The 23,640-nt window shown below is 39.9% G+C and overlaps 1 protein-coding gene across 1 annotated transcript in view; it reads left to right on the top strand.

The window, feature by feature from the left end:
- LOC102458814 (uncharacterized) overlaps positions 1-23,640 on the top strand; it is a 492,720-nt gene that overhangs the window by 349,654 nt on the left and 119,426 nt on the right. Inside the window, exons 17-18 of the mRNA XM_075919824.1 lie at positions 6,682-6,767; positions 16,874-17,013. Coding sequence (XP_075775939.1) covers positions 6,682-6,767; positions 16,874-17,013 — 226 coding nt within the window. The remainder of the gene's footprint in view (positions 1-6,681; positions 6,768-16,873; positions 17,014-23,640) is intronic.

Raw genomic sequence — 23,640 nt, forward strand, 5'->3', positions numbered from 1 at the left:
ATGAAAAATTGGAATTCTTTTAGTGAAAGATTGCCATTGAAATTGTAGGCACCTTAATCCATATATAAAAGCTAGTTAGGCATCCTGATTTTAAAAGGCACTAAGCTCCAGCTGCTTTATCTGGAGAAGGGCAGGCCCAAAGGAAATTTTATTTCAGTCATTTTGGCTCATACCAACCTTTGACTAATGTAAATCAGCATAGCTTTATTGTCTTCAGTGGAGCTACTTTGATTTATATCAGCTGAGTAACTGGCTCAGTATTTCCTTCAATGACAGAAAATAACATAGCAAGACTGAACGGGTTTAAAAAGATCTTGTAAACCAGAGAGTCTATACTTGATCTAGCAGATTTTCCAAAAACATGCCTAGATTTGAATATGATATGGCTTATCTTTATTCACAAGATAACAGAAGCTTTCTCTGATTATCTTAATTGCTGTAATTCGTTAAATCTATTATGGGGTAATTTAATGCAAAGCTTATATCAGTTTCACAAGGCATGTCACCATCACACAGATTTTTTATGATGGAGCTTTGTGAGAATGGGCTAACCAAATTATCTGTATTCAGGACTGAATGAGAAAATAAACTTCATTTAAAACCACTAATGATTTCCACCGAATTATGTAGGAACCAGAAATTATCCTGTAACTGATGCTTAATTTGGAGCTCTAAAGGTGCCTGTTTTCATCACCTCCTCAGAGAGCAAAGAATTCCCCAATTGCCATGACGACTACACCCTATTTTCTTTTTCAAAGCCACCAGTTACCTGTATGGTACAGTCAAAATCCTCAGTAGCAGACAACATAGTTATGTAAGTTGACCTTTAATACATAGCCTATTTCTTTTTTTTCATTGTTGAGCTCTAACATAGACCAACTCTTCTGCCTCTCTCTGATCTTCCTGTGACATGGCTCCTATAATTCCTATATTTAGCTTCTCTGGTTCTGACTTCTCTACAGCTTGTAGATACTGGTTTTTAACTCATATTAATCAAACATACCTGCTTCAACTTAATTTACATCCTATGAAACCCTCGGAACATTATCCAACTATATGTAAGGCTTGACTGAGAGTGCAGTGGTTTCAATAGGAATATTCCCATTAACTGCAGTGGACAGTGGATAATACCTTTAAGTGACATCCGAATGATGTTTGGTGTCAGAAAGGGCCACCACATAAGAGTCAAGCAAAGATGGGATGCAAAAGCCAATCTGCAAATTATTGCACTAATTAAATCTCATCTGTGTGTTCAGGAGAAGGTATTAGAAAAAGTCACTTTAGGAAGGCCACACTCCTTCTCTGCCCTCACATCTCCAAAACCAACAGACCAGTCTGGTCCCACAACCTCTTTGTTATTTCAGTCAAAAATCTGTTGCTTGGTTGGTTTAAAAATTGATATTTGCAAGAGCGGCAACAGTTTCTGTTGGAGAGATGACATCTTCACAGTGGACTTCTGAAGCAGCGGTGAAAAGTGAGCCTTCATCATAGAATTCTTCACTATACTGCTGCTGCGATATTTTGGCTTTTTACGTGCTACTTGCTTCTGTTTTACTGTTACATTCTGGTGTCAAAGTAATTACCTGGAAGCAACGACAAAACCAACAAGCTACTTCCACTAATATTTCCTTGCAGGTATCATTTTAAAAGGGAACAAAGTGACACTTTTGAGTTGAAGAATATTTTCCCTTCTTTCTTTGTAGCTAGTGTTTCAAAAGACTAAACCAAGCCTTTTCCTTCTTTTTCTCTTCCACTGTACTCCTTGGCTGTGTCTACACTGGCACCCTTTTCTGTAAAAGGGATGCTAATGAGACACTTCGGAATTGCAAATGCCGCGGGGGATTTAAATATCCCCCGCAGCATTTGCATGAACATGGCTGCCGCTTTTTTCCGGCTCGGGGTTTTGCCGGAGAAAAGCGCCAGTCTAGACGGGATCTTGCGGAAAATAAGCCCTTTTCATGAAGATCCCTTATTCCTACTAACATTATCCCTTTCAAGTAGGAATAAGGGATCTTCCGGAAAAGGGCTTATTTTCCGCAAGATCCCGTCTAGACTGGCGCTTTTCTCTGGCAAAACCCTGAGCTGGAAAAAAGCGGTAGCCATGTTCATGCAAATGCCGCGGGGGATATTTAAATCCCCCGCGGCATTTGCAATTCTGAAGTGTCTCATTAGCATCCCTTTTCCGGAAAAGGGTGCCAGTGTAGACACAGCCCTTGTGTGTTTGAGATTGGATTAATTCATATAAACGGGAGCAAATTTTGCTCACACTAACAATTTACAATAATAAGTGAAATTCCTCTGTTTTTATATGCTTACAATCCCATTCATTTCTCTCATTGGATTGTAGAAGCCGTGTTTAGTCTATATTGAATGTTCTGTTCTATTTTTCATGTAGGGTACATCTACACTGCACATCTTCATAAGCCACCAAATATTTTTTAAATAATGGGCATGCTATTTTGGCATCCCAGTACCCCTCATAGCCTATTTCAAAATTCAATCAAAATAAGATACACGATTTGCATTGCACAAATTGCATATCTTATTTCGAATTTAGGGTGCTGTGTAGACGCACCCATAGTGACTTATCCTAGATATCCATTTTCATGTCTTTTGTCCGACTCCTGGGTGTCATGTTTCTCAAATGCATATCTCCAGAATTGAAAGAACAGTTGTGGAAACCAGAAGATGCTGGGACCGATCCTTTTCTGACTCATACCAGTTAAATCAGGAGTAATGCTATTAAAAAGTCAGGACATAAAACTGGTGTAAAACGAGTATAAGCAAAATTAGAATTAGGTCATATGTAGAGCTGGGCAAAACTTTTTGCATAGAACTTTTTTTAAAGTGAAATATGCAAATTCAATGATAGCAAACCCCTTTTCAAATTCATGTTGATTTTGTTGAATTGTTTGATTAAAAAGAAATTTACAGAAATCAGAAAATTTTTTTGCATTCCGAAACAGAACATTTTGATTTTTTGTTTCAAAATAACGGGTTCAAATCATCCTCTATTTTTATTTTTAAAAATTAAAAAATGTTTAAAAATGCTCAGAATCTCAACAAAATGTCTGTATACAGTGAAGGAAGCCAAAGGAAGAACACTCTTTCTTAGTCTTCCCTTACTCCTCGTAAAATGAGAGTTACAGTAGTCAGAGTAAGAAATCTTCCAGCTCGACATTATTTTGAAATAAAGACTTGTGTAGATGTGCTCTTTGTTATTTTGGAATGTCCGTTTTTTCAAAATAACACTGCTGTGTAGATGTAGCCCCAGAGGGTAACATCTAGCAAGCACAGCACATTGTGTGCAGATGGGAGAGAAGGATATATTGCTTCCAACAGGGAATAAGGAATCAAAATACTTCCTTTATTATCAAGGCTTATCCATAGGCATTTCCTCCTGAAGGCATGGGATACAGCTGATCTAAGCATGACTAAGCAGCAAAATTATTTTACCTTTGACCCTCTTTTCCCTTTGTACTCCAGTTGTAAAAATGTGGGTGCCCATGCACTCTGAGGAACTTGATATTGGTGAGGTACACTTTGTGTCCCAAATTAGGTGTGAGACGTGTGGAATTTAAACTGCCTCTCTGGTACTTCATCTGACCATTTATCTGAGCCTAGATGATACTGTTAATATGTCCAGTCTATACTTGCAGCGAAAAATTGCCATCAGTTCATTTTTTTCATTTATTGTAATATACACTATTATTCTTATTCTGGAATCTGCTAGGGTGCATCTACAGTACACCCTTACCACAAAATAAGCTACGCAGTTTGCACTATGCAAATTGCATAGCTTATTTCAAGGTAATTTCAAAATAGCGTATACATTTCAAAATAAAGCACTATTCCATAATGACCCTTAGCCTAATGGAATGAGGGTTATATGGATGCCAGAATAGATTTCGAAATAATGGGCGCCCTGTTTCGAAATAATGGGCACGCTCAAAAGATGCAGAATAGCTATTTCAGGATACTTCTGGTATCCCCAAATAGTGCCGCCATCTAGACGCAGCCCTAGAATTCTTAGCAAGAGCACTTGGTTATCCATTTATAGTAGTGTGGCTGAAATATGCTTTTACTCTCTTAATCAAACCCTAGCAAAATTGTACTTCTCCATCTTGGTACGACTATTTTCAACAAGAAACACATTAACATGGAAATTTCATGTTTGCAGTTGAACTTTAACATAATGGTAATATTTGCCATTGCTAATTCTCTTTTGTGCTATGTTCTGTTCTTCAAACTGCTCATCTATATTGGGGACTGTATTGTGTGCCCCTCTTAGGAGCAGAATGTATTTTGAGTCAATTTACTGAAAGAATCACTGCTAAGTGGTATATCTGGACAAAGCTGACACCTTTGACATTTTCTAAAATAGCAAAAATAACAGTATGATTTATGGAGGCTGTGTGTCAAAAGAATTTCTGTGGTATGGTTTGCAATATAACCATTACAACTATTTCACCCATCAAATTGCTGATATGGTGATTAATTAGTGCTTTATTAGTGTTTTTGTGGTCAATTATAAAGTGTTATAAAAAAGTAAAATGCGGTTTAATAAAGAAGAGCTGTGTAGTTCTTGTTGTTTCTTTCTTGGAGCTACTTTGTTTTGTATATGGAAGAAATTTTTTTAACATACTTCAGTTTTTATAAGACACATTTCCCCTAGTAACTAAGAACAACTCCTATTATTAAAAAGTAGACTAGAGTCCTTAGATGTCTTTCTGATTGCTGGCCTCTATTAAAAACTTCTTAAAATAATAGATAGATTTAATTCCTCAAACCAAAAAAAATTATATCATCTTAAGTATTTTTCATATTTATTATGTTGATATGACTTGGCTGCAGAAAAAAAAAAGGAAGCAAAATCTCTTGTATTGCAAGTTTTAAATGTACCAGGCTAAGGTTTACTTAATTAGAACCTCCAGGCAATAAAGGAGCCCTTTTTTAAATTCTGTGAATCTTAATATGCTAAATAATGCAAAGCTTCAACTCTTCAAGCATGAGACACACATCTGGCAGCTTAACATTTAAATTACAGGGAAAAAAACACTTCAGTTGTAATTTTCATGAAGAAGAGAATGGGAAATGTATTACAACTAAATTTAATTTCTTTTTAGATTTTTCATCCTGTCTAATTGCAAGCATTTTGCGTCTTTCCTTTTATTTATTTATTTTTATACAGATTTTTTTCTTTGCATTTTCTTGATCTTTAATTTGAGCTGCTTCTCACTGTTTCAGCCACTGAAGAATTACATTGTGTTTTTACTTAGCAAAAATTGTTTAGAGAAATCTATCTTGGGTTAAAATAATGAGCTTACTGATACAGAAAATAAAGAGAAGAATGGCATTTCAAAGCCTCACAAATAAAATACAACAGGCATGAGACATGACTTAACAACAATTTTGAGTTAATTCCAACTCTTAAGTTGAAATTTTCTTTATTTTGTTATATTCTTTATTTTGCTATTTTCATGCAAAAGTAATTACTGCCTTTTTTCTTCATAATTTTCCAAAAACATGGATAAATTGTTAATTATTTCTGCAAGGTTCATTTGGTAAACTATTTAAATATAGCAAATTAAAATATTAGCACAACAAAGGAAAAAACAATAACCTATCATCCCAAGTGTATATACTGGAAATATATATTACCACCATCTGATATACACTTTTAGCTTATACTTATATGTGTGTGTGAAATATGCAGAGTACTCATAATATAAATCTATACAGTGACATGGCATATATGTGTGTGTATTTAAGTACACACTCACAAACATGCTTTTGCACAGGTAAATTATCATAGGTGACTTCAGTGGAACTATGATAATTTATACCAGCTGTCGATCTGATCATTTATATTACGGGCTCTGTGTGCATGTATATATTTATATACAGCTCTATAAACACACAAAAACAGGTACGCATGCTTGTGCTAATAAATTACTATGTAAGTGCAACATATGTATACACAGATCACACAAGCACATTTAACGAACCACTACTGATTGACATTAGGAGTAAGTGAAAAAAATAAAAATAATAACTAAGCATACCATTTGTGTGGCTGTGTTATGTCTTTCCAGTATTACCCTTAAAATCTTCCCTTCTGACCAGTACTCAGTTTAATGTGGTTAGAGATTTTTTTTCATGTTGTTGGCCATTTTGTCGCCATGTTACATTGAAGCCCTTCTGTGGAGATGCTGAGCAACTACTGTTTAATGTTGGTGCTATGGATCTACTTTCAGTGGCACTCAGCATGTAGCAGAATTGAGCCCATGATTTACACAACAAAGTAACCAACATTCTCCACGCTGAAGAAATAAATCTGGGTTGATTTAAAGTTTCCTGCACTATTATTGTTTTTGTGTCCTTTATTTGTGTATGGCCAAAGTACTTATATGGCCCCTGTTACTATAGTATCTAACATAACGCTGTTCAATGCATTTATCCTCGCAATTCCCCCGGAGAAGGGGAGCTCTATTATCCCTGATATACACATGTGAAACACAGGCACAGACGGGTCAAGTGACTTGTCCATGGTTACACAGGAAGTTTATGATAAAGCTTGGAACATGGGTGTCGTAGGCTCTTGGATAGCATGCTAACCAGTTCCCTCCCATTTTAGGTTTTTTCTTATATAAAATTATATATGTATATTTTTGCTTTCAGGAAATTATCCTTGTCAAGTCAGCTCAGGTGATTCAGATAAATATGATTTGGTTCCAGTGAAAGAAGACCAAGATATATCTTACAAGGTAAGGACAATATTCTTAAAGTGAAAATACCATTCCCCTGATTATTAAATAATGTTTCTCAGAAAACATAGAATATGAGAACTGGAAGGAACCTCAGGAGGTCATCAAGTCCAGTCCCCTACCCTCACGACAGGACTAAACACCATCTATCATTTGCTGGTAAAGATAAGAGATGTTTTGGTCTTCTAGGTAGGTTTTCCTGGGCACAAGAGAAAGGAGTGGTGGTGCCAGGCGGTAGCAGAGGTTGAGATCCTTGCACTCACTGCAGTGGTGGAAGCCACAGGAAACATAGTGACCCATCATCTTGCTCCGCTCTGCCACCCTCTTCCACCCACGTAGCTCCACCTTACCACAGCTGCAGGAAGTGGAGCACTGGAGTTGGCCCCAGTCACTCTGCAGGCTCAGAATGGTATTCCCTGCTTTGTATTTGTGCATTACATTTTTTTCTGCATCAGTACAGTTCCTTTGTACTTCTCTTTATTGAATTTCATCCTATTAGTTTCTGAGCAATTCTCTTAATGACTTTGAATGATACATTTCTGTCCTGTCTTCTTAATATTTCTTGCCAAAATAGTGTTTGCTATTCAAAAATGTATATTACATATATGTAAAATAGATATTTGATGTATTTCCCAAATGATAAGCTAGGCAGTGCTGCAAAGTTGGTAGCTCAGACTGAAATTTAAGGGCACTGAAATGCATACATTCCATTAGGGAAGGTCTTAAATATTGATATCCAAGAAAACATGCAATTAAAAAAACCTGACATATGCTAGGGGATACTCATTTACAAATTCACACCACCGCTATAGTGGACAAAGGCTAGAAAACCAAGGGTCTGTTTCCAGGCCTTTCATCTTTGGCAATGCCCCATATGGTCACTGGAGTTTCTTAAGAAGAAAGGCCATGATGACTGTAAAATCTTGACCATAGTTAGGCTGCTGGGTGTGTAAAAGCCACAGACTTCCATGCTGACCAGTACTGTTTCACTGTATTATTCTTCTTATTTTGCATCCATCTTCTCTTGTACAGGTTGAAACTCTCTTAACCAGCATTCTCGGGTCCAGCAAAATGGATGTTGCATGACCAAAGAGTCCCGGTGTAGAGCCAGCAATAAGGAGTCTTGTGAGGCCGGCAGAGCAGTGGACTGCCTGCAGGGAGCTGATGGTGGGACCACCCAGCATGTGGCAGCAAGGCTGCCCAGTGGGGCTGGGAGCCCCGGTGCATGGCAGACATGTGGCAGTCCAAGGAGATGTAGTGGGTGACATATGGGGCTGCTCATGGAGCCCCAGAATAGTGCACATGGCTGCTCAGGAAACCCCGGCACATGCGGCTGTTTGGAGCCCCAGCACCAGGCTTCCTGGTGAAGACATGGCAGTGATGGTTGCCCAGTGGGTCAGCAGGGCAGCAGGGACAGCAGGAGGTGGGAAGCCTTCTGGAAGGCCAGGGGCAGCTGGTGGCAGGGATCCAAAAATTATCTCCTCAGTCTGGCAAACTCCCTCATCTGGGATCAATCAGGTTCTTAGGGTCCTAGATCAGAGAGGTCCAACATGTACCTAAATAGTAAGTTCAAGAAAAAGCCATCTTCTTGCTCTATGTTTGTATAATGTCTAGTACAGTTTGTATATGCCTATGCCATGACTAGTCCCTGTGCACTTTGGTAATTATTGATGACAAAAACAACATATGTCAATGGTTTTTTAAAATTTCAGCTTTCCATACATTTTTTTTTTGTTGTTCATCAAGATTCTGCCTTACACACAGATGACTAGTGGCAGTAATCAGGAGGTGCAGTCATTTCCTATGCCCTGCCAAAATTTTAATTGCTAAACAGAATGCCCCCACATAGCCCCTCCCTCTGGGTGACCCTCCCTGCATCCACTCCCCCTTGAAGGCATCAGTTGCCCCTGACCTTATAGGTGTTTGCCATCTTCTAGAGCCATATGTCTTGGCCACTTCTGAATTAAATTCTTTGTCACTGAGGATATGTCTACACTACAGTGCTAATTTGAACTAAGCTAATTCGAACTAACGCATCCAGACTAAAAAACTAGTTTGAATTAGCATTTTGCTAATTCGAACTAGCATATCCACACAGAGTGGACCCTGACCCGGGGTTAAGGATGGCCGGAAGCAGTGCCGGCAGGGCATCAGATGAGGACTTAGAGAGTGGAGCTGCTGTCTCAGGCTAGCCGAGGGCTGTGCTTAAAGGGACCCGACCCCCACCCCAGACAGACAGTTCTCAGGGGTGCCCCATTTGCAAAGCAGTCCTGGCTTGGATTGCCTGGACTACCCACACTGGGCACATCACAGCACTCGGCCATCAGCCCGGCTGCACTTGCTGCAGGCTGCCATCTGGGGAGAGGGGGCAATTGGGGGGCTGCAGGAGAGCTTCCACCCCCAGAAGCCCGCAGAGCCAGCCCAGTCCTCCCCATCGGGGGCTCGTACCCCATTCCTCCCTCACCTCCTTCCACTTACCCTTCCCTAGCCCCCCTTCTTATTGATGTACAAAATAACGATAACGTTTCTTCCAACATTGACTCTGTCTTTATTGAACAAAACTGGGGGAGACTGGGAAAAGGAGGTGGGAGAGGGGAAGAGAAAGGCTGGGAGAGGGGAGGGCAACTAACATGATCAGGGGTTGGGAACAGGTCCCAGATGAAGAGAGGCTACAGAGACTGGGACTGTTCAGCTTAGAAAAGAGGAGATGGTGCGGGGACAGGATAGAGGTCTCTAAAAGCAGGGGTTGGGTGGAGAGGGTGCATTCAGAAAAGTTCTTCCTGAGTTCCCATAAAGAAGGACTAGAGGACACCAAAGGAAAGGAATGGGTAGCAGGCTTCAAACTAGTAAGAGAAAGTTGTTCTTCTTGACAAAGCAAATAGTTTACCTGTGGAACTCCTTGCTGCAGGAGGCTGTGAAGGTTGGAACTAGAACAGAGTTTAAAGAGAAGTTAGATCAATTCATGGAGGTTGGGTCCATGGAGTGCTATTAGCCAGGGGGTAGGAATGGTGTCCCTGCCCAAAGTTTGTGGAAGGCTGGAGAGGGATGGCACGAGACAAATGGCTTGGTCACTGTCTTTGGTCCATCCCCTCCAGGGTTCCTAGGGTTGGCCGCTGTCAGCAGACAGGCTACTGGGCTAGATGGACTGACCCAGTACGGCCATTCTAAGCTCAGGGCTCAGGGTCGGGGGTCTCAGTGGACCCCCTTGATTCTCTTGCACACCTGTTCCTGGGTGGCCAGGCTGGCAGCTCTCCTGCCCTATACGGCCGGTTTCCTGTGCCTAGTGCGGAGGTCGTGGACGAGGTCCACGATGTCTGCACTGGACCAGGCGGGTGCCCGCCTCTTGTGGTCCTGGGCAAGCTCCCGGGAGCCGCTAGCCTGGTCCTGGGAAGAGGGGGAGGGCTGGTTGGCATCGGGTGGCTGGCTCGAGCTGTGCCAGGTGCAGGGTCTGCTGGCTGGGTGCTGGCAGGCTTGCACCTGGCGTGGGCACCGTAGCCAGCCCGTGCCCCTTTGAGGGGTCGGGGTCTGGGAGGGGGGCAATAGAGTTTCCCTGGTGTTGGCCAGAGTGGCCACCAGGGAAAGCTGGGGAGGGCTAGCCTCCCACTAGTTCGAATTAAGGGGCTACACAGCCCTTAATTCGAACTAGTAAGTTCGAACTAGGCTTAGTCCTCATACAATGAGGTTTACCTAGTTCGAACTAAGCACTCCGTTAGTTCGAATTAAGTTCAAACTAGCGGAGCGCTAGTGTAGTGCCTATCAAAGTTAATTCAAACTAACGTCCATTAGTTCGTATTAACTTTGTAGTATAGACATATCCTGAGGTAGTCCCTTAGGATATGTCAACATTTCATTGAATGCAAATGCAGGCACCCGAGATTGCAAATGAAGAGGGATTTAAATATCCCACACTTCATTTGCATAATTGCATTATGGCACTATTTCGAGAGAAAAAACAGTGTTATTTTGAGGGAAGGGCTTTATCTCAAAATAACCCCATTTTTTCTTTCGAAATAGCGCTATTTCAAAATAGTGCCATAACACGATTATGCAAATGAAGCACAAGATATTTAAATCCCCACTTAATTTGCAATTTCGAGTGCCTTCATTTGCATTTCTCTCGAGACAGAGGAATGAAGTGTAGACATACCCTCAGGGTATGTCTAGACTACATGCCTCTGCCGACAGAGGCATGTAAAATAGGCTACCCGACATAGTCAATGAAGCGGAGATTTAAATATCCCCGACTTCATTAAAATAAAAATGGCCACCGCACTGTGCCAGCTCAGCTGATTGTCAGCACAGCGCGCGAGTCAAGACGCGGATCGGTCGACAAGGGAAGTCTTTGTCGACCGCTCCCTTATGTCTTGTGAAATGAGGTTTATAGGAGCGGTTGACAAAGGCTTCCCTTGTCTACCGATCCACGTCTTGACTCACGTGCTGTGCCGACGATCAGCTGAGCCGGCATAGCGCAGCGGCCATTTTTATTTTAATGAAGTCGGGGATATTTAAATCTCCGCTTCATTGACTATGTCGGGTAGCCTATTTAACATGCCTCTGTCGGCAGAGGCATGAAATCTAGATGTACCCTTAGTGTTAATGTCTTCCATGTGTTTTTGTCTCCAGAGAGAGGACCTGTGAGTTCTACTTTCATGTGCATTAATCTTGACACCTCATGAAGTGTTTACCAGGCGTTTTTGTCTTATTTTGTTTCCTTAAGCTTCAAGTCCCTCTTTCTTTGCATGTAAGTGTCAAAAGGAGGAAATAAGGGTAAACAACCATACTGGTATAAAAGAGGGGATTTCTCTGAAAGAAAGAGCATCTGTGGTATCACACATGCTGACATTCTCATTTTCTAATGACTTGGCCAATGGTCTGATCAAATTGTGAATAGGCACTATTTAAACACATGAGCACATGTTCTCATGAAGCCACATTCGAGTATCATAAGTATATTCTCAGGGCAGGCTATATCAGTGGGACTTTCCACATGTCTGTCATTCCTGAGCATTGACATTTGTAGTTCAGAGACTGTGTCCCTGCTAAATTACTCTGGGCTAGATTTACTGTGGAATATTTTTAATGCTTTTACTGTCCCATAGGGAAAATAATTGATCATGTATAAATAGTATTCAGGATAATTTGTTCTTCTGCTTTATATGGTTTGAAAAACAGTGATAAAATATTATTAATGATTCAAGAGCAGTAGAATTTTAAAACCGTATTTGCTAAAAGCATAATAATTTTGAGCATTTAAAAAAAATCCATATGCACATCCTCTTCCTCCTTTTACCCTCCCCCTCTCCCCCAATAACAAGAAGACACTGAGGAAGGAACTGAAAATTCCCTCTGTTTCAAATCACTGAGTTTTCAGGTAATTGTTCCCTATATGGAGGTCTGGAAGGAAGGTCATGGACCAAACAGAGTAACAACCACAACAAGAGCATTTTAGAAATGGAGGACCAGTTCCCAGGGGAAAAGAAGAAAAGCTCTTGGAGTGATAGACTGAAGGGAGATTTTAACTACTTGAACTCCTTCCAATCCAATGACAACCCGCTCCCTTTGAAAAGGGAGCCATAAGTGGTCAACTCTAAACCCCGCCTTGTGTCCCTATTTCAGCAAGTACTTACGCACTTGGGTAATTTCGTACTGAATAGTTCCATTCACTTCAAAAGGATGACTGGGCTTATTAATGTGTTTAAGTTCCTTGTTGATTTAGGGTCTCTGTGAGGGTACCAGAACACAGAAGGGGTCTGTATGAGTGCAGACATGAATTATTGGGGCATTTAAAATCTGGTTTTAAAATTTGTAAATGAACCCTTTTCCATAATGAAGTCAGTGAAAATGTTCAGATCCAGAAAAAAAATGGTGGTATTGAAATCAAGGTGAGGGTTTGAACTTCATTACTAGAGCTTATTTCTAAGCCTCCTAGAATAAATTCCAGAACGAATGTGCTTTACATGCATGAGAGAATTATTTAGAACTTGATACTAAAGAACTATGCTGCTTATTCAAATTTAAGGTGCAATGCAGCAATTTTATACAGGTCATTATTTAATAATAGGTCTTTCCTATTTTCTTTTCATCTTTCAGAAAAATATTTGACAAACTTTGCCTATGTCTTGAACTATAGTTTTTTGTTATAGTTTTGTTTAAAAACATTTTTTGTGGAGAATAGGAAGAAATTAGTAGAAGAAAGTTTTCCAAGGAGTAACTACACAGACACTATGTCAATGCAACTCACATAAGGAACATACACTAGGAAATAATTTTGAAATAAGTAAAATCAAAATATTAACTCCCAAAATAACAAAATCGAAATAGCATGTCCCCTCTATGGGGAGCATCAAAATTAGTTAGAATTATTTTGAAATAGTGCGTCCATACTGATTGGAACCTGTCTTGGACTTAGAGCCCCCGGAAGCACTATAGGGTGGGCACCAAGAAGGCAGACACTTCCTGTGGCTGCTTGGTCAGGCAAGTTGTGACACGTGCTTTCAGGGGCTCCTCTCTACAACCACATATCACACACCACTCCTCCACTGCCTCCCCCCTTGCGGGACGCAAAACAGACACGGTGTGCTCTGGTTGCCCTTGTGGATGCCACAGCAGTCACAAAAAGAAGCTGGTACTGTTTCAAAGCAGGAGTAGACTCCTGGGCCTCATGCTGCACCTCATAGCACAGTACTTCCACACTTCCCGCATGCTGCTCCAGCAGGGTGATGACCAGCCCAGGCCACAGGCCCTCATCACCCACGTCCTGGCGCTCCTGGTGCTGCAAATGCCTTTCAACCCGTGGACACCATGGAGTGCCACTTCTGGTAGTGGGAGACCAGTTTGGACAGGTGGGACTGCATTGTCCTGCAGCAACGGGACAACCAGCAGTGGTTCCAGAACTTCCACATGTGGAAGGCCACCTTTCTGGAGCTCTGTAAGTAGCTCTCCCCTGCCTTCAGGCAACAGGACACCTGACTGAGACCCGCCATCCTCGTGCAAAAGCGCATGGCCATCACCCTGTGGAAGCTCACCACATCAGATAGTTAGCACTCCATCACGAACCAGTTTGGCTTGGAGAAATCCAGACGGGGCTGTGCTCCTGCAAGTAGCCCAGGCCGTCAACCAGGTGCTGCTATGGAGGGTCATCACTCTGGGGAATGTGGACAGCATCGTGGATGGCTTTGCTGACATGGGCTTCCCCAGTTGTGGGGGAAGGAGGGACCAGAGATGGTACCCACATTCCCATGCTGGCTCCTGACCAGCATGCTTCAGACTACATAAACAGGAAGGGGTATTTCTCCATGGTGCTGCAGGCCCTTGTGGACTACTAGGGACTCTTCACGGGCATCAACATCAGCTGGTTGGGGAAGGTGCATGACACCTGCATCTTCCAGAACTCCTCCCTCTTCTGAAAAATGCACACTGGCACTTTTTTTCCAATTGCACCATCAGAGTCGGGGAAGTGGACATGCTCATTTACATCCTGGGCGATGCAGCCCACCCGTTGTTCCCCTGGCTCATGAAGCACTACACGGGCAGTCTGGACCCTTCCAAGGAGCACTTCAACTCCAGGAAAAGCAGGTGCTGCATGGTCGTGGAGTGTGCATTCTGCCGTTTAAAGGGGAGGTTCTGGCATCTCCTCACCCATCTTGACCTCAGCGAGCTCAATTCAACATCAGGGTCATGGCCTTTTATGCTCCAGAACCTATGCAAGAGCAAGGGAGAGACATTTCTTCCAGGGTGGGGGACAGAGGCTGAACAGCTGATAAGGGCATATGAGTAGTCAGACACCAGTACCATTCAGTGAGTACATCAAGGGGCTGTGCACCCTTGAGTGTGAAATCCACTTCTATTATAACTTAATTATACAACTTCATATAGAACCATCTTTGCAAAAGTGTTCTATGAAAGCATTTCAACTGACCACTGAATATATTATAATATTATATTTACCTTTATCAAAGTTTTTAGCATTCCACTGATAAGGATCTGAGTTTGTCTGTTATGTCAATGAGCTCTAAACTAAAATGCAAAAGATAGGTGCAGTCTATGCAATCACTTTTTTAGAATCTTTAGAATACATATTTGCCTGTGAGACCATAATAACTTATTAAGTAAATAGAATAGTAATTTTCCATATTAATATATTTTGCAAAATACCAGGTCTTCCTGGGCCCAATACTGCAGACATATGTCAGCAAAATTGTGTGGACACCATGATGGATGTCATCACCTAAACAATCATGATGGTTACTGTGTTCATAGAGTCATAGGGTATGTCTACACTGCCACCCTAGTTTGAACTAGGGTGGCTAATGTAGGCATTCGAAGTTGCAAATGAAGCCCGGGATTTAAATATCCCGGGCTTCATTTGCATCTTGCTGGGCACTGCCATTTTTAAATCCCCGTTAGTGCAGACTCCGTGTCCGCAGCTACACGCGGCACAGAGTAGGTAGTTCAAATTAGGCTCTCTAATTCGAACTACTGTTACTCCTCATGGAACGAGGTGTACCGGTAGTTCGAATTAGAGAGCCTAATTCGAACTACCTACTCCGTGCCGCGTGTAGCCGCGGGCACGGAGTCCACACTAACGGGGATTTAAAAATGGCGGCGCCCGGCAAGATGCAAATGAAGCCCGGGATATTTAAATCCCGGGCTTCATTTGCAACTTCGAATGCCTACATTAGCCACCCTAGTTCGAACTAGGGTGGCAGTGTAGACATACCCATAGATATTTATGGTCAGAAGGAACCTGATTATCTAGTCTGGCTTCCTATATAGTACAGGCCATAGAATCTCATCCAGTAATCCCTTTACTGAGCCCAGTAACTTGTGTTTGACAAAAACATGTCTTTCAGAAAGATAGCTTGATCTGAAGTTCTTAAGAGATGGAGAATCTACCACTTTTCTTGTTAGTTGGTTCTAATGGGTAACAAACCGTTACAAATTTTTTCTTATTTCTAAGTGAATTTGTCTGACTTTAACTTCCAGCCATGTGTTCTTGTTATACTTTCTGGCTGTCTCTACATTGGCAAGATTTTGCTCAAAAGCAAACGCTTTTGTGCAAAATCTTGCTGCCTGTCTACACTGGCCACGAGTATTTGCACAAGAACACTGACGTTGTAATGTACAAAATCAGTGCTTCTTGCACAAATACTCTGATGCTCCCGCTCTGGGATAAGTCCTCTTGCGCAAGTATTCTTGTGCAAGAGGGCCAGTGTAGACAGCAACGTTAATTTCTTGCGCAAGAAAGCCTGATGGCTAAAATGGCCATTGGAACTTTCTTGTGCAAGAGAGCATCTACACTGGCACGGATGCTTTTGCGCAAAAACAAATCTGTTGCACAAAGGCACATGCCAGTATAGACGCTCTCTTGCGCAAATACTTTTAACGGAAAAACTTTTCCGTTAAAAGTATTTGCAGTAAATCATGCCAATGTAGACGCAGCCTCTGTGTATATTTAAGAGTTTTTTACTACCCGGTAATTTATCTCCACTTGAAGGTACTGATACACCATAATGAAGTCGGCGCTTGATCATTTTAGTAAGCTAAGTAGGTCAAAATCTAATTTCTCAGTGTAATGTTTTTTTTTTTTTGTCACAGTCTCCATCCCTTCAGAACTAAAAACATAGAGTGAGAAACCACGGGCAGCATATAAGGCTCCCTCTTAGCACTCCCAAAGGGGATGGGAATGGGATAGAAATGTAAGCCTGGCCCAACCCACATCTACACAGGACAGCAGAACACGGCATTTGGAGGACAGATGCAGGTGTCAGGAATCTGTAGGAAAATGGAGCTTAATAATGGGTGTGTACCAGTTTCTTGGATAATAGGGTAAGCATGTTGCCCCTGCATGAGCCCTTGCTTCACTCCACGTTAACAATAGTGTAATACAATGAGGACTTTGGCCCACTGATGGAAGTTGAAGTGGGCTCTGACAGCTCTAACTTAGAATTTATTCGCTCTTGTCAGTGTTATAGTTTTCTTGATATTACTTTAATATTGTCATAATTATTCTGAATATATCTAATAAAGAGGCAATTGAAACAAGGCTTAAGTGTCATTTTTTGTTGCAGCTGTTTAATGTTTTGTTTTAATATTTTATTTTAAAGCTGAATCAAAATGACCCAGATGACCAACACTGTCAAGGCAAATCAATACCTGGAACCAATGTAGCCGCAGGAGAAGGTGAAGCATCTTCACAGAATACTTCTTATTTGGATGAATTAGAGAAGTACAGATTCTCTGTGTGGTAAGTAATCTTACCATCAAATAGCCTTTTAGCTAGATCTTATTTTTTGTTGGTTGATGTGAAATATTATACATAGATTTTTGGGTGTAATGTGTAAGTGATATATATAGATATAGATACATGCTAACAGAACATGAAGTGTGCAAATTCAAGCCTTTAAAAGTTAGGAAATGCTCATATTAAATTTGCTATGTAAACTTAATTCAACTCCCTTGGGTGTATGCATTATGATACAGTCTGTATGTATATGTCTTACATAGGACTTCTGCCTCATTCAGTGCACAGGATGGTCGGTGCTCATTTAATACTTTATTTTCTGCTCAGTGCATAGCCCCAGGCCTTATTTACTAAACACTCTTCAAATCCTGTTCTGTAGACAGAATTATTAATTTCCTTGCGGGATTTTCTATAGACACTCATGTCTACAATATCTGAATGCTTCACAACATTAATTAATTTATTTTTGCAACACCTCTGTGGAATGAGGGGTGTTATTATTTCTATTTTACAGATGGGAATCAGATATTAAATTTGGGGGTCCAATCTGAGAAGCTGGGATCTGATTTTTTTTGACTGCTAACCATTTTATAATATTAGGGTTCATTGGAAAAAACATTGACAGAACCCATTTTCCGTCAGATAGTGTCATTTTGCCATTTTGCTGCAGTTGAAAAGCTATGAAAAATTGTTTAAACATTGCTGAAATTTCATTTCAAAGACAATATAAAAGCATCTCATTATGACATTTTCAATACAAAATGTTTTAGGCTTTTTGTTTGGAAATTTCTTTCACTTTAACCTTTAATTTATTCTACATAAAATAAATGCATATTATAAAACTTAATATAAAAAGGTAAACTCAAAACAAAATATTTCAATCAATCAATCAGATTTTTAAAAAAAATCTCGTGTGGAGAAGTGCAAAATTCAGGGTTTGTTCCTAATCAGAATAAAGGCAAATGTTCAAATCTCAAAATCTTTTGTGAAATGGAACTTCCATCTTCCTATCCTAACTCTGTACAATGCTTTATATGTTCAAAGAAGAGCTAAGTGTATCTGCAAATCTGAATTTCAAGTCCATCACCCAGAAAATAAAGAACAGACAATGAGTGGAAAGTCTGGTTTACGTGACTTGTCTAGAATCATACAGGAACACTGATAGTGGCAAGACAGAATCTCATACTTCAGAGTGGCATTCAGCTTTCTTTACCATGAAACCATTCTTTCTTTTTTTGTAGTCCCTTCCTTATTGACTGCAGCAAATTAAAGGATTAATCAATCATCCCCAGAGCAGTGAAGCACTATACACAGGATCTTGTGTACAAAAAATTGTATGTGATAATGTTGTTATAGTGTGATAATGTTGTATGTATCACAATGTTACCTGGAAGTTTTGACTTCTAATTGGGCATAAACATGATTTTTCCCATTTCTGATTAGTAGAGACTCAAAGGATTTTGGTATGTGTGTCTTACAAATTACATAAATCCAGTCAGTGCTGGTAATCAATATCTTAGCAATGTTGACTATTGAAAGAATAAAATATTGAAATTGAAAGCACCTATTTTCTCTTTATCTATATTTAAAAAAACTAGCAAATTCCAATGCTCCTGAGGTGAACTGTTGTCTTGGAAATGTGTGGTCATTGTCATTCCTGCTGTAACCTGGGCTCACTTCTCAGGGAGGATTTGGAAGATGGCTTTGATTTGGTGAGATACTTAAATAATCCATGGGAATATTCATTAGCTTAAAACAGTGGTTTTCAAAGTGTGGCCCGTGAACCACTAGTGATCTGCGACTGTCTTGCAGGTGAGCTGCAATCTTGGTGCTCACCCCTCCCACCTGTAGCAGGGAGCCTGCACTGGCATTCCATCTTGGTGGCTCTCCCACATCCCCCATGAGGTTGGAGCACCAACACCAGCTTCCTGCTGTGGTGCAGGGACCAAGACTCGCAGGCCAGATCTGGCTTGTGGGAGAAGGAAGTGGTTCTGCGCACTGCCATTCCCCTTCCAATTCCAATGTGGGGGATTGGCAGCACAGGAAACTGTTCACCTGAAGACTTTTCCCGCTGCTCCCTTTGGCCAGAATCACAACCAATGGGAGCAGTGGGAGGTGGTGCCTGGGAACAGCAGTGCGCATGGAGCTAGATAAATACCCCCCATCTCCCTCATGTCCAGACCCTGCTTTCCCACCCCAATCATGCACACATTTTGTCATCATGGGACATTGGCTGGTGATCCACAAAAAGGTCTTTGTTGAGCGGAGTGGGCCTCGGGCCAAAAAGTTTGAGAACCACTGGATTGAAGTAAGGCATGCATTTATTTGCCTTACTGATTTGGGACCTAGGAGCAGCTTGTGACTCTTCCCCTGCAATTTTTAGTTAACTTATATTCCTAGATCCTACAACTAACTGTGTGTGGTCACACCTTACTTCACTGGGGTTCTGGGCAGGCACAGAAGGGTACCTCAGAGCAGCCAATTGAAGGATTTTGTAAAGGCTAAGAAACAACAATTTCAAAATGTGCTTAATGGTTTCTGCACTTTTCTTCCACACATGAAGATAATCACTCTTGATATTTCATTATTTCAACATGTCATTTGGTTAAGCTGGCTCTGTCACCTTATTTGCAAGAAACACCAGTAGTTAGTTATTTTTACTTGGAAGTTCCATGAGGTGGAACAAAGTCAAATTGGGAGATCCTTGCTTGTGTAATTCCTTTACTTTCTGCTTCAGTGCTGGTAAAATGTCATCACTGTAGAAAATAAAAAGACTAGGAAAACAAATCTCGTCATAAAATGGACATATATTGGATTTAGCATCTCGAACAACGACCTTTTAGTTTATCCTCTTTCTCAAATTAAGAGTGAATTCAGTTTCCATTAACTAAGTGAACAAACATCAGATGCCATTTTGTTCTATTTTCTATGATACACTTTCCACCACAGATGACCTTTCAGTAGGCTTCTGCCTCTTTCTGTCTTATTCTCATCTTCTTTCATTTCTCTCATTCTCTCTTCTTTTCTCATACTCTTTATCAAAGAGAATTTTTCTCCTTTGTCTGCTTCCAGACCATTTTCTTTCTTAGGGTTTGCTACCCTTTAAAAAATGTAACACAAGATAATTAGCTACTACAAAAAAATTAATAGGGCTGTAGGTCTAGCGGCTGCTAGGACCTCCATAAACTTCAGAGTTTTAGATGCTCTGAGATGCAATCTGAGCAATTTCCTTGATCTTTTATTGGAGCTGGTAAATCATTTATTGGGGAAGCTTTTTTATAAAACCCTCTTTAAAAATATCCCATAAAATGTATTTATCATAAAATACTGTACTACCAACAGTCTTCAAAGTTGCACTACATTAATTATAAACTAACAGTTGAAATGTAACAAGTTTAAACTTTACAGTATACTCTCCCTACTTCTGTCTCTCTCTCTCTGTCTCTCTGTGTAGGTGTTGCTAAAAAAGAGATTGGCGAACAGGACAAAGATTAAAATAATGGAGCTTCCCTGTGATTTTTTTTCACTGCTATCAGAGTGTGTGTGTTTGTCCATTTCTGTTATTAATATTGTAGCTTTGTCTGGAGACCCAATCAGGGCCTGTTGTGCTAGCCTCTGCACACACATACAGTGCAAAGATCGTCCCTGTCCCAAAGAGTTTGCCGTTTAAGGCACACTTCCTGCAAATACTGCATGGGGATGCATCACTGTAGCTACGCATAGCTTTGCAAAACTAATGGGATATTGTTCAGGCACAGAGAATTATGGGAACAAGGCCTAACTATGATGAAAGAGAACCAAAGGATACAAAGACAAGCATAGAAAACACAAGATAAAAAGGATATGAGTATAGTAAATATAAATAGCAGAAATTGAGGCACATCAGCTGCCTAACCATTGCTGAGTGTTTGTAGGCATTATTGCTGAGATGAGATCCTAGAATATCTCTCCAAATCCTCATGTGTTTGAACATTTTCTTTTTTATTCTTTCAGTTAAAAGACTCACATTCATAGAGCATGATGTCCAAATAACTCACAGAGACATATGAATATTTCCCATTGTCTAACTGGAGGAATTAAACAACAGGAGATATTCAAAATTCCGGGTGGAAGAGTAGGTTCTTGGTGCTTATAACTATCTGAATAAATTCCAAATCCATGACATTTTCAAAGCTTCAGAAGGACAGTTGTGTGAACCAAGTGGAATAAAATATGAATCTGTGCTTCAAAATATTTTCACTCAACTGCTTTTAATAATCTTATCTCTACCATTCTAGTTTATGAACAGGATCAGAAGGGACAAAATGCTGAGGAAAATAGCTATTTCAATGGTATTTTTTGTTCATCTACAAGTAGAAAGTTTCAGAAATTTCACGAGAGCTTAGTCTCAAAAATTTTCCAGACCAGTTCTGCAGACCAAATAAGCAAGTGAAACATATGAAGTTTGACCATCGCTATAAGAAATGTTCCCCACAATTATTCCTCTTTGTCCTGTGAACCCACACATCTAGAGGTGAATAATAAATACAGCATAATAAATCCTTCCACTGCCTACTACTTTTTTTTTCCATTTGTGTATAGATTGTAGAAAGAAACAAATTATGACTAATTGTTTTTTTAAAATTATATGTATTTGAATGAATAAAATATTTAAACTCTGAAACCCTACAAATCTTTGATATGAATGGCATACCTACATAATTAATGTCAGCTAATTCCCCCAACAGTTTCTCAATAACCCAACTGCTTAAGATTAACATTATATACTAAGATAAAAGACCCTGTCATATACTATCTCCTATCAAAGCAATTAAATCATTAGCAACATAGCTATAGCGCCTGATTAGATTAAATAATTTTAGAACAGATAAATTTTCCAAATTCTAACAAACATTGAGCCAAATCTAGCTAATTTCTCTAAAATGAAGTTATCCTAGGGCATTGCCAGCCATGCAGAAATAGTGCACTGCATAGCAATCTTGTATTTAAAGTTGTCTCTGTACCACAGGAACAATCTATTTGGAATATTTTTATCATATCACCAAGTAAATTCATATTAGGCAGGAACACGAGACTGAGAACAAATCAATGTCATCCTGTGCAGGAACATGAGGGCAGGCTAAATTCTAACTTGATTTATATCCTAATACTATTGAAATCAGTGGAGTTCAGGAGATATAAATCAGAGCAGGCTTTGGCTCTAAATTACAGTCCTTGTGATTTCACCTGCTGATTTGTGGGTCTAACTCAAAGTGAGAGCTCAGAGAAAGTAAGAGTTAACTATAAACAGCACAACATAGTAAAGTTGTTTATAAATAAAAACAATAAACTTTCCTTTTATAACACACATGTGATTTGACATTGAAATGAATGCAGATGCTTCTTTGCTTGGTGTATTCCCTGTTGTGCTTTCTAAAACACCTTCACATATGGTTTGCCTCATTCCTGTGAAACTGCTTGTTGTTTATGTCACACAAAGCAAACAGATTGCATTTACACCAAGTAAGGAGGATGATGAATTATACGTTGGAGGAAAATCCTTGTCTGACTGTTCAAAATTAATATTGCTTGTTTAAAAAGTTTCTCCCATGGACCCTAATATTTTATTCAAATAAAAAGTATTATATGAATGCTCATAAATGCAAACTTTTATTTGAATATGTAACATTTACCTAAAAGTAAAGATCAAATTTTACCAGCTTTTTTGTTGCACTCCTGCTAGGATCAGCTTCATATAGTATCAACAAGAGTGAATAGTCACCTTGTTTACCTTAAGAGGAATATATCCTTCTTTTTTTTTCTTTTTGATTGCGGGGGAAGGGATGAAGACAGATTGCTTAGCTGCTGTTGTCTGTTTATGGTAAGGTAATTTAACTTTTAAAAAAAATCATCCCATTGATAAACTAAAATAAATATTTTTCATAAAAGAAAAGCTCAAGGAAAAATATTTCATCTACTGGTAAGATACAGTAAGCAATTGCATTAATAATATTTTAGGGACCAACAACAAGAATTTTTGCTATAAGCTAGGAAACAAATCAGTTGTAAGTGATGGAGAAGAAAAAACTGGATGAATTGGTTGGTTATAGGATGACTATCAGCTGTCTATGTAATGCTGCTATAAAAAAGGCTAATGCAATTCTAGGATGTAAAAGCAAGGTATATCCAGTAGTACCATTATACAAGGAACTGATGAGACCTCATCTGGAATCCTGTGAGCAATTCTGGTTTTCTATGTTTATGAAAATGAATTGAGACTAGAACAGATGCAAAGAAGTGATGGTAGGATGATCTGAGGAATGGATGATCTGAGGAGTCTCAAAGAGCTTGGCTTGTTTAGCTTAGCCAAAAGAATGCTGAGGAGAGATGTGATTGCTCTCTACAAATTCATCAGGGGGATAAATGCTGAATTATTTAAGTTAAGCACTAATGTGGAACAAGACCACATGGATAAAACTATCCATCAACAAGTTTAAGCTTGAAATTAGAGCTTTCAAACAATCAGAGAAGAGAAGTTCTGGAACAGTCTTCCCAGGGGAGCAGTGAGGACAAAATTCTGTCTTCAAGACTGAGATTGGTATGTTTATGAAAAGGATGGGATGATGAGACTGCCTACAATTGTATGTACTT

The sequence above is a fragment of the Pelodiscus sinensis genome, chromosome 2, assembly GCF_049634645.1.
Source record: "Pelodiscus sinensis isolate JC-2024 chromosome 2, ASM4963464v1, whole genome shotgun sequence".
NCBI classification, from domain to species: domain Eukaryota; kingdom Metazoa; phylum Chordata; order Testudines; family Trionychidae; genus Pelodiscus; species Pelodiscus sinensis.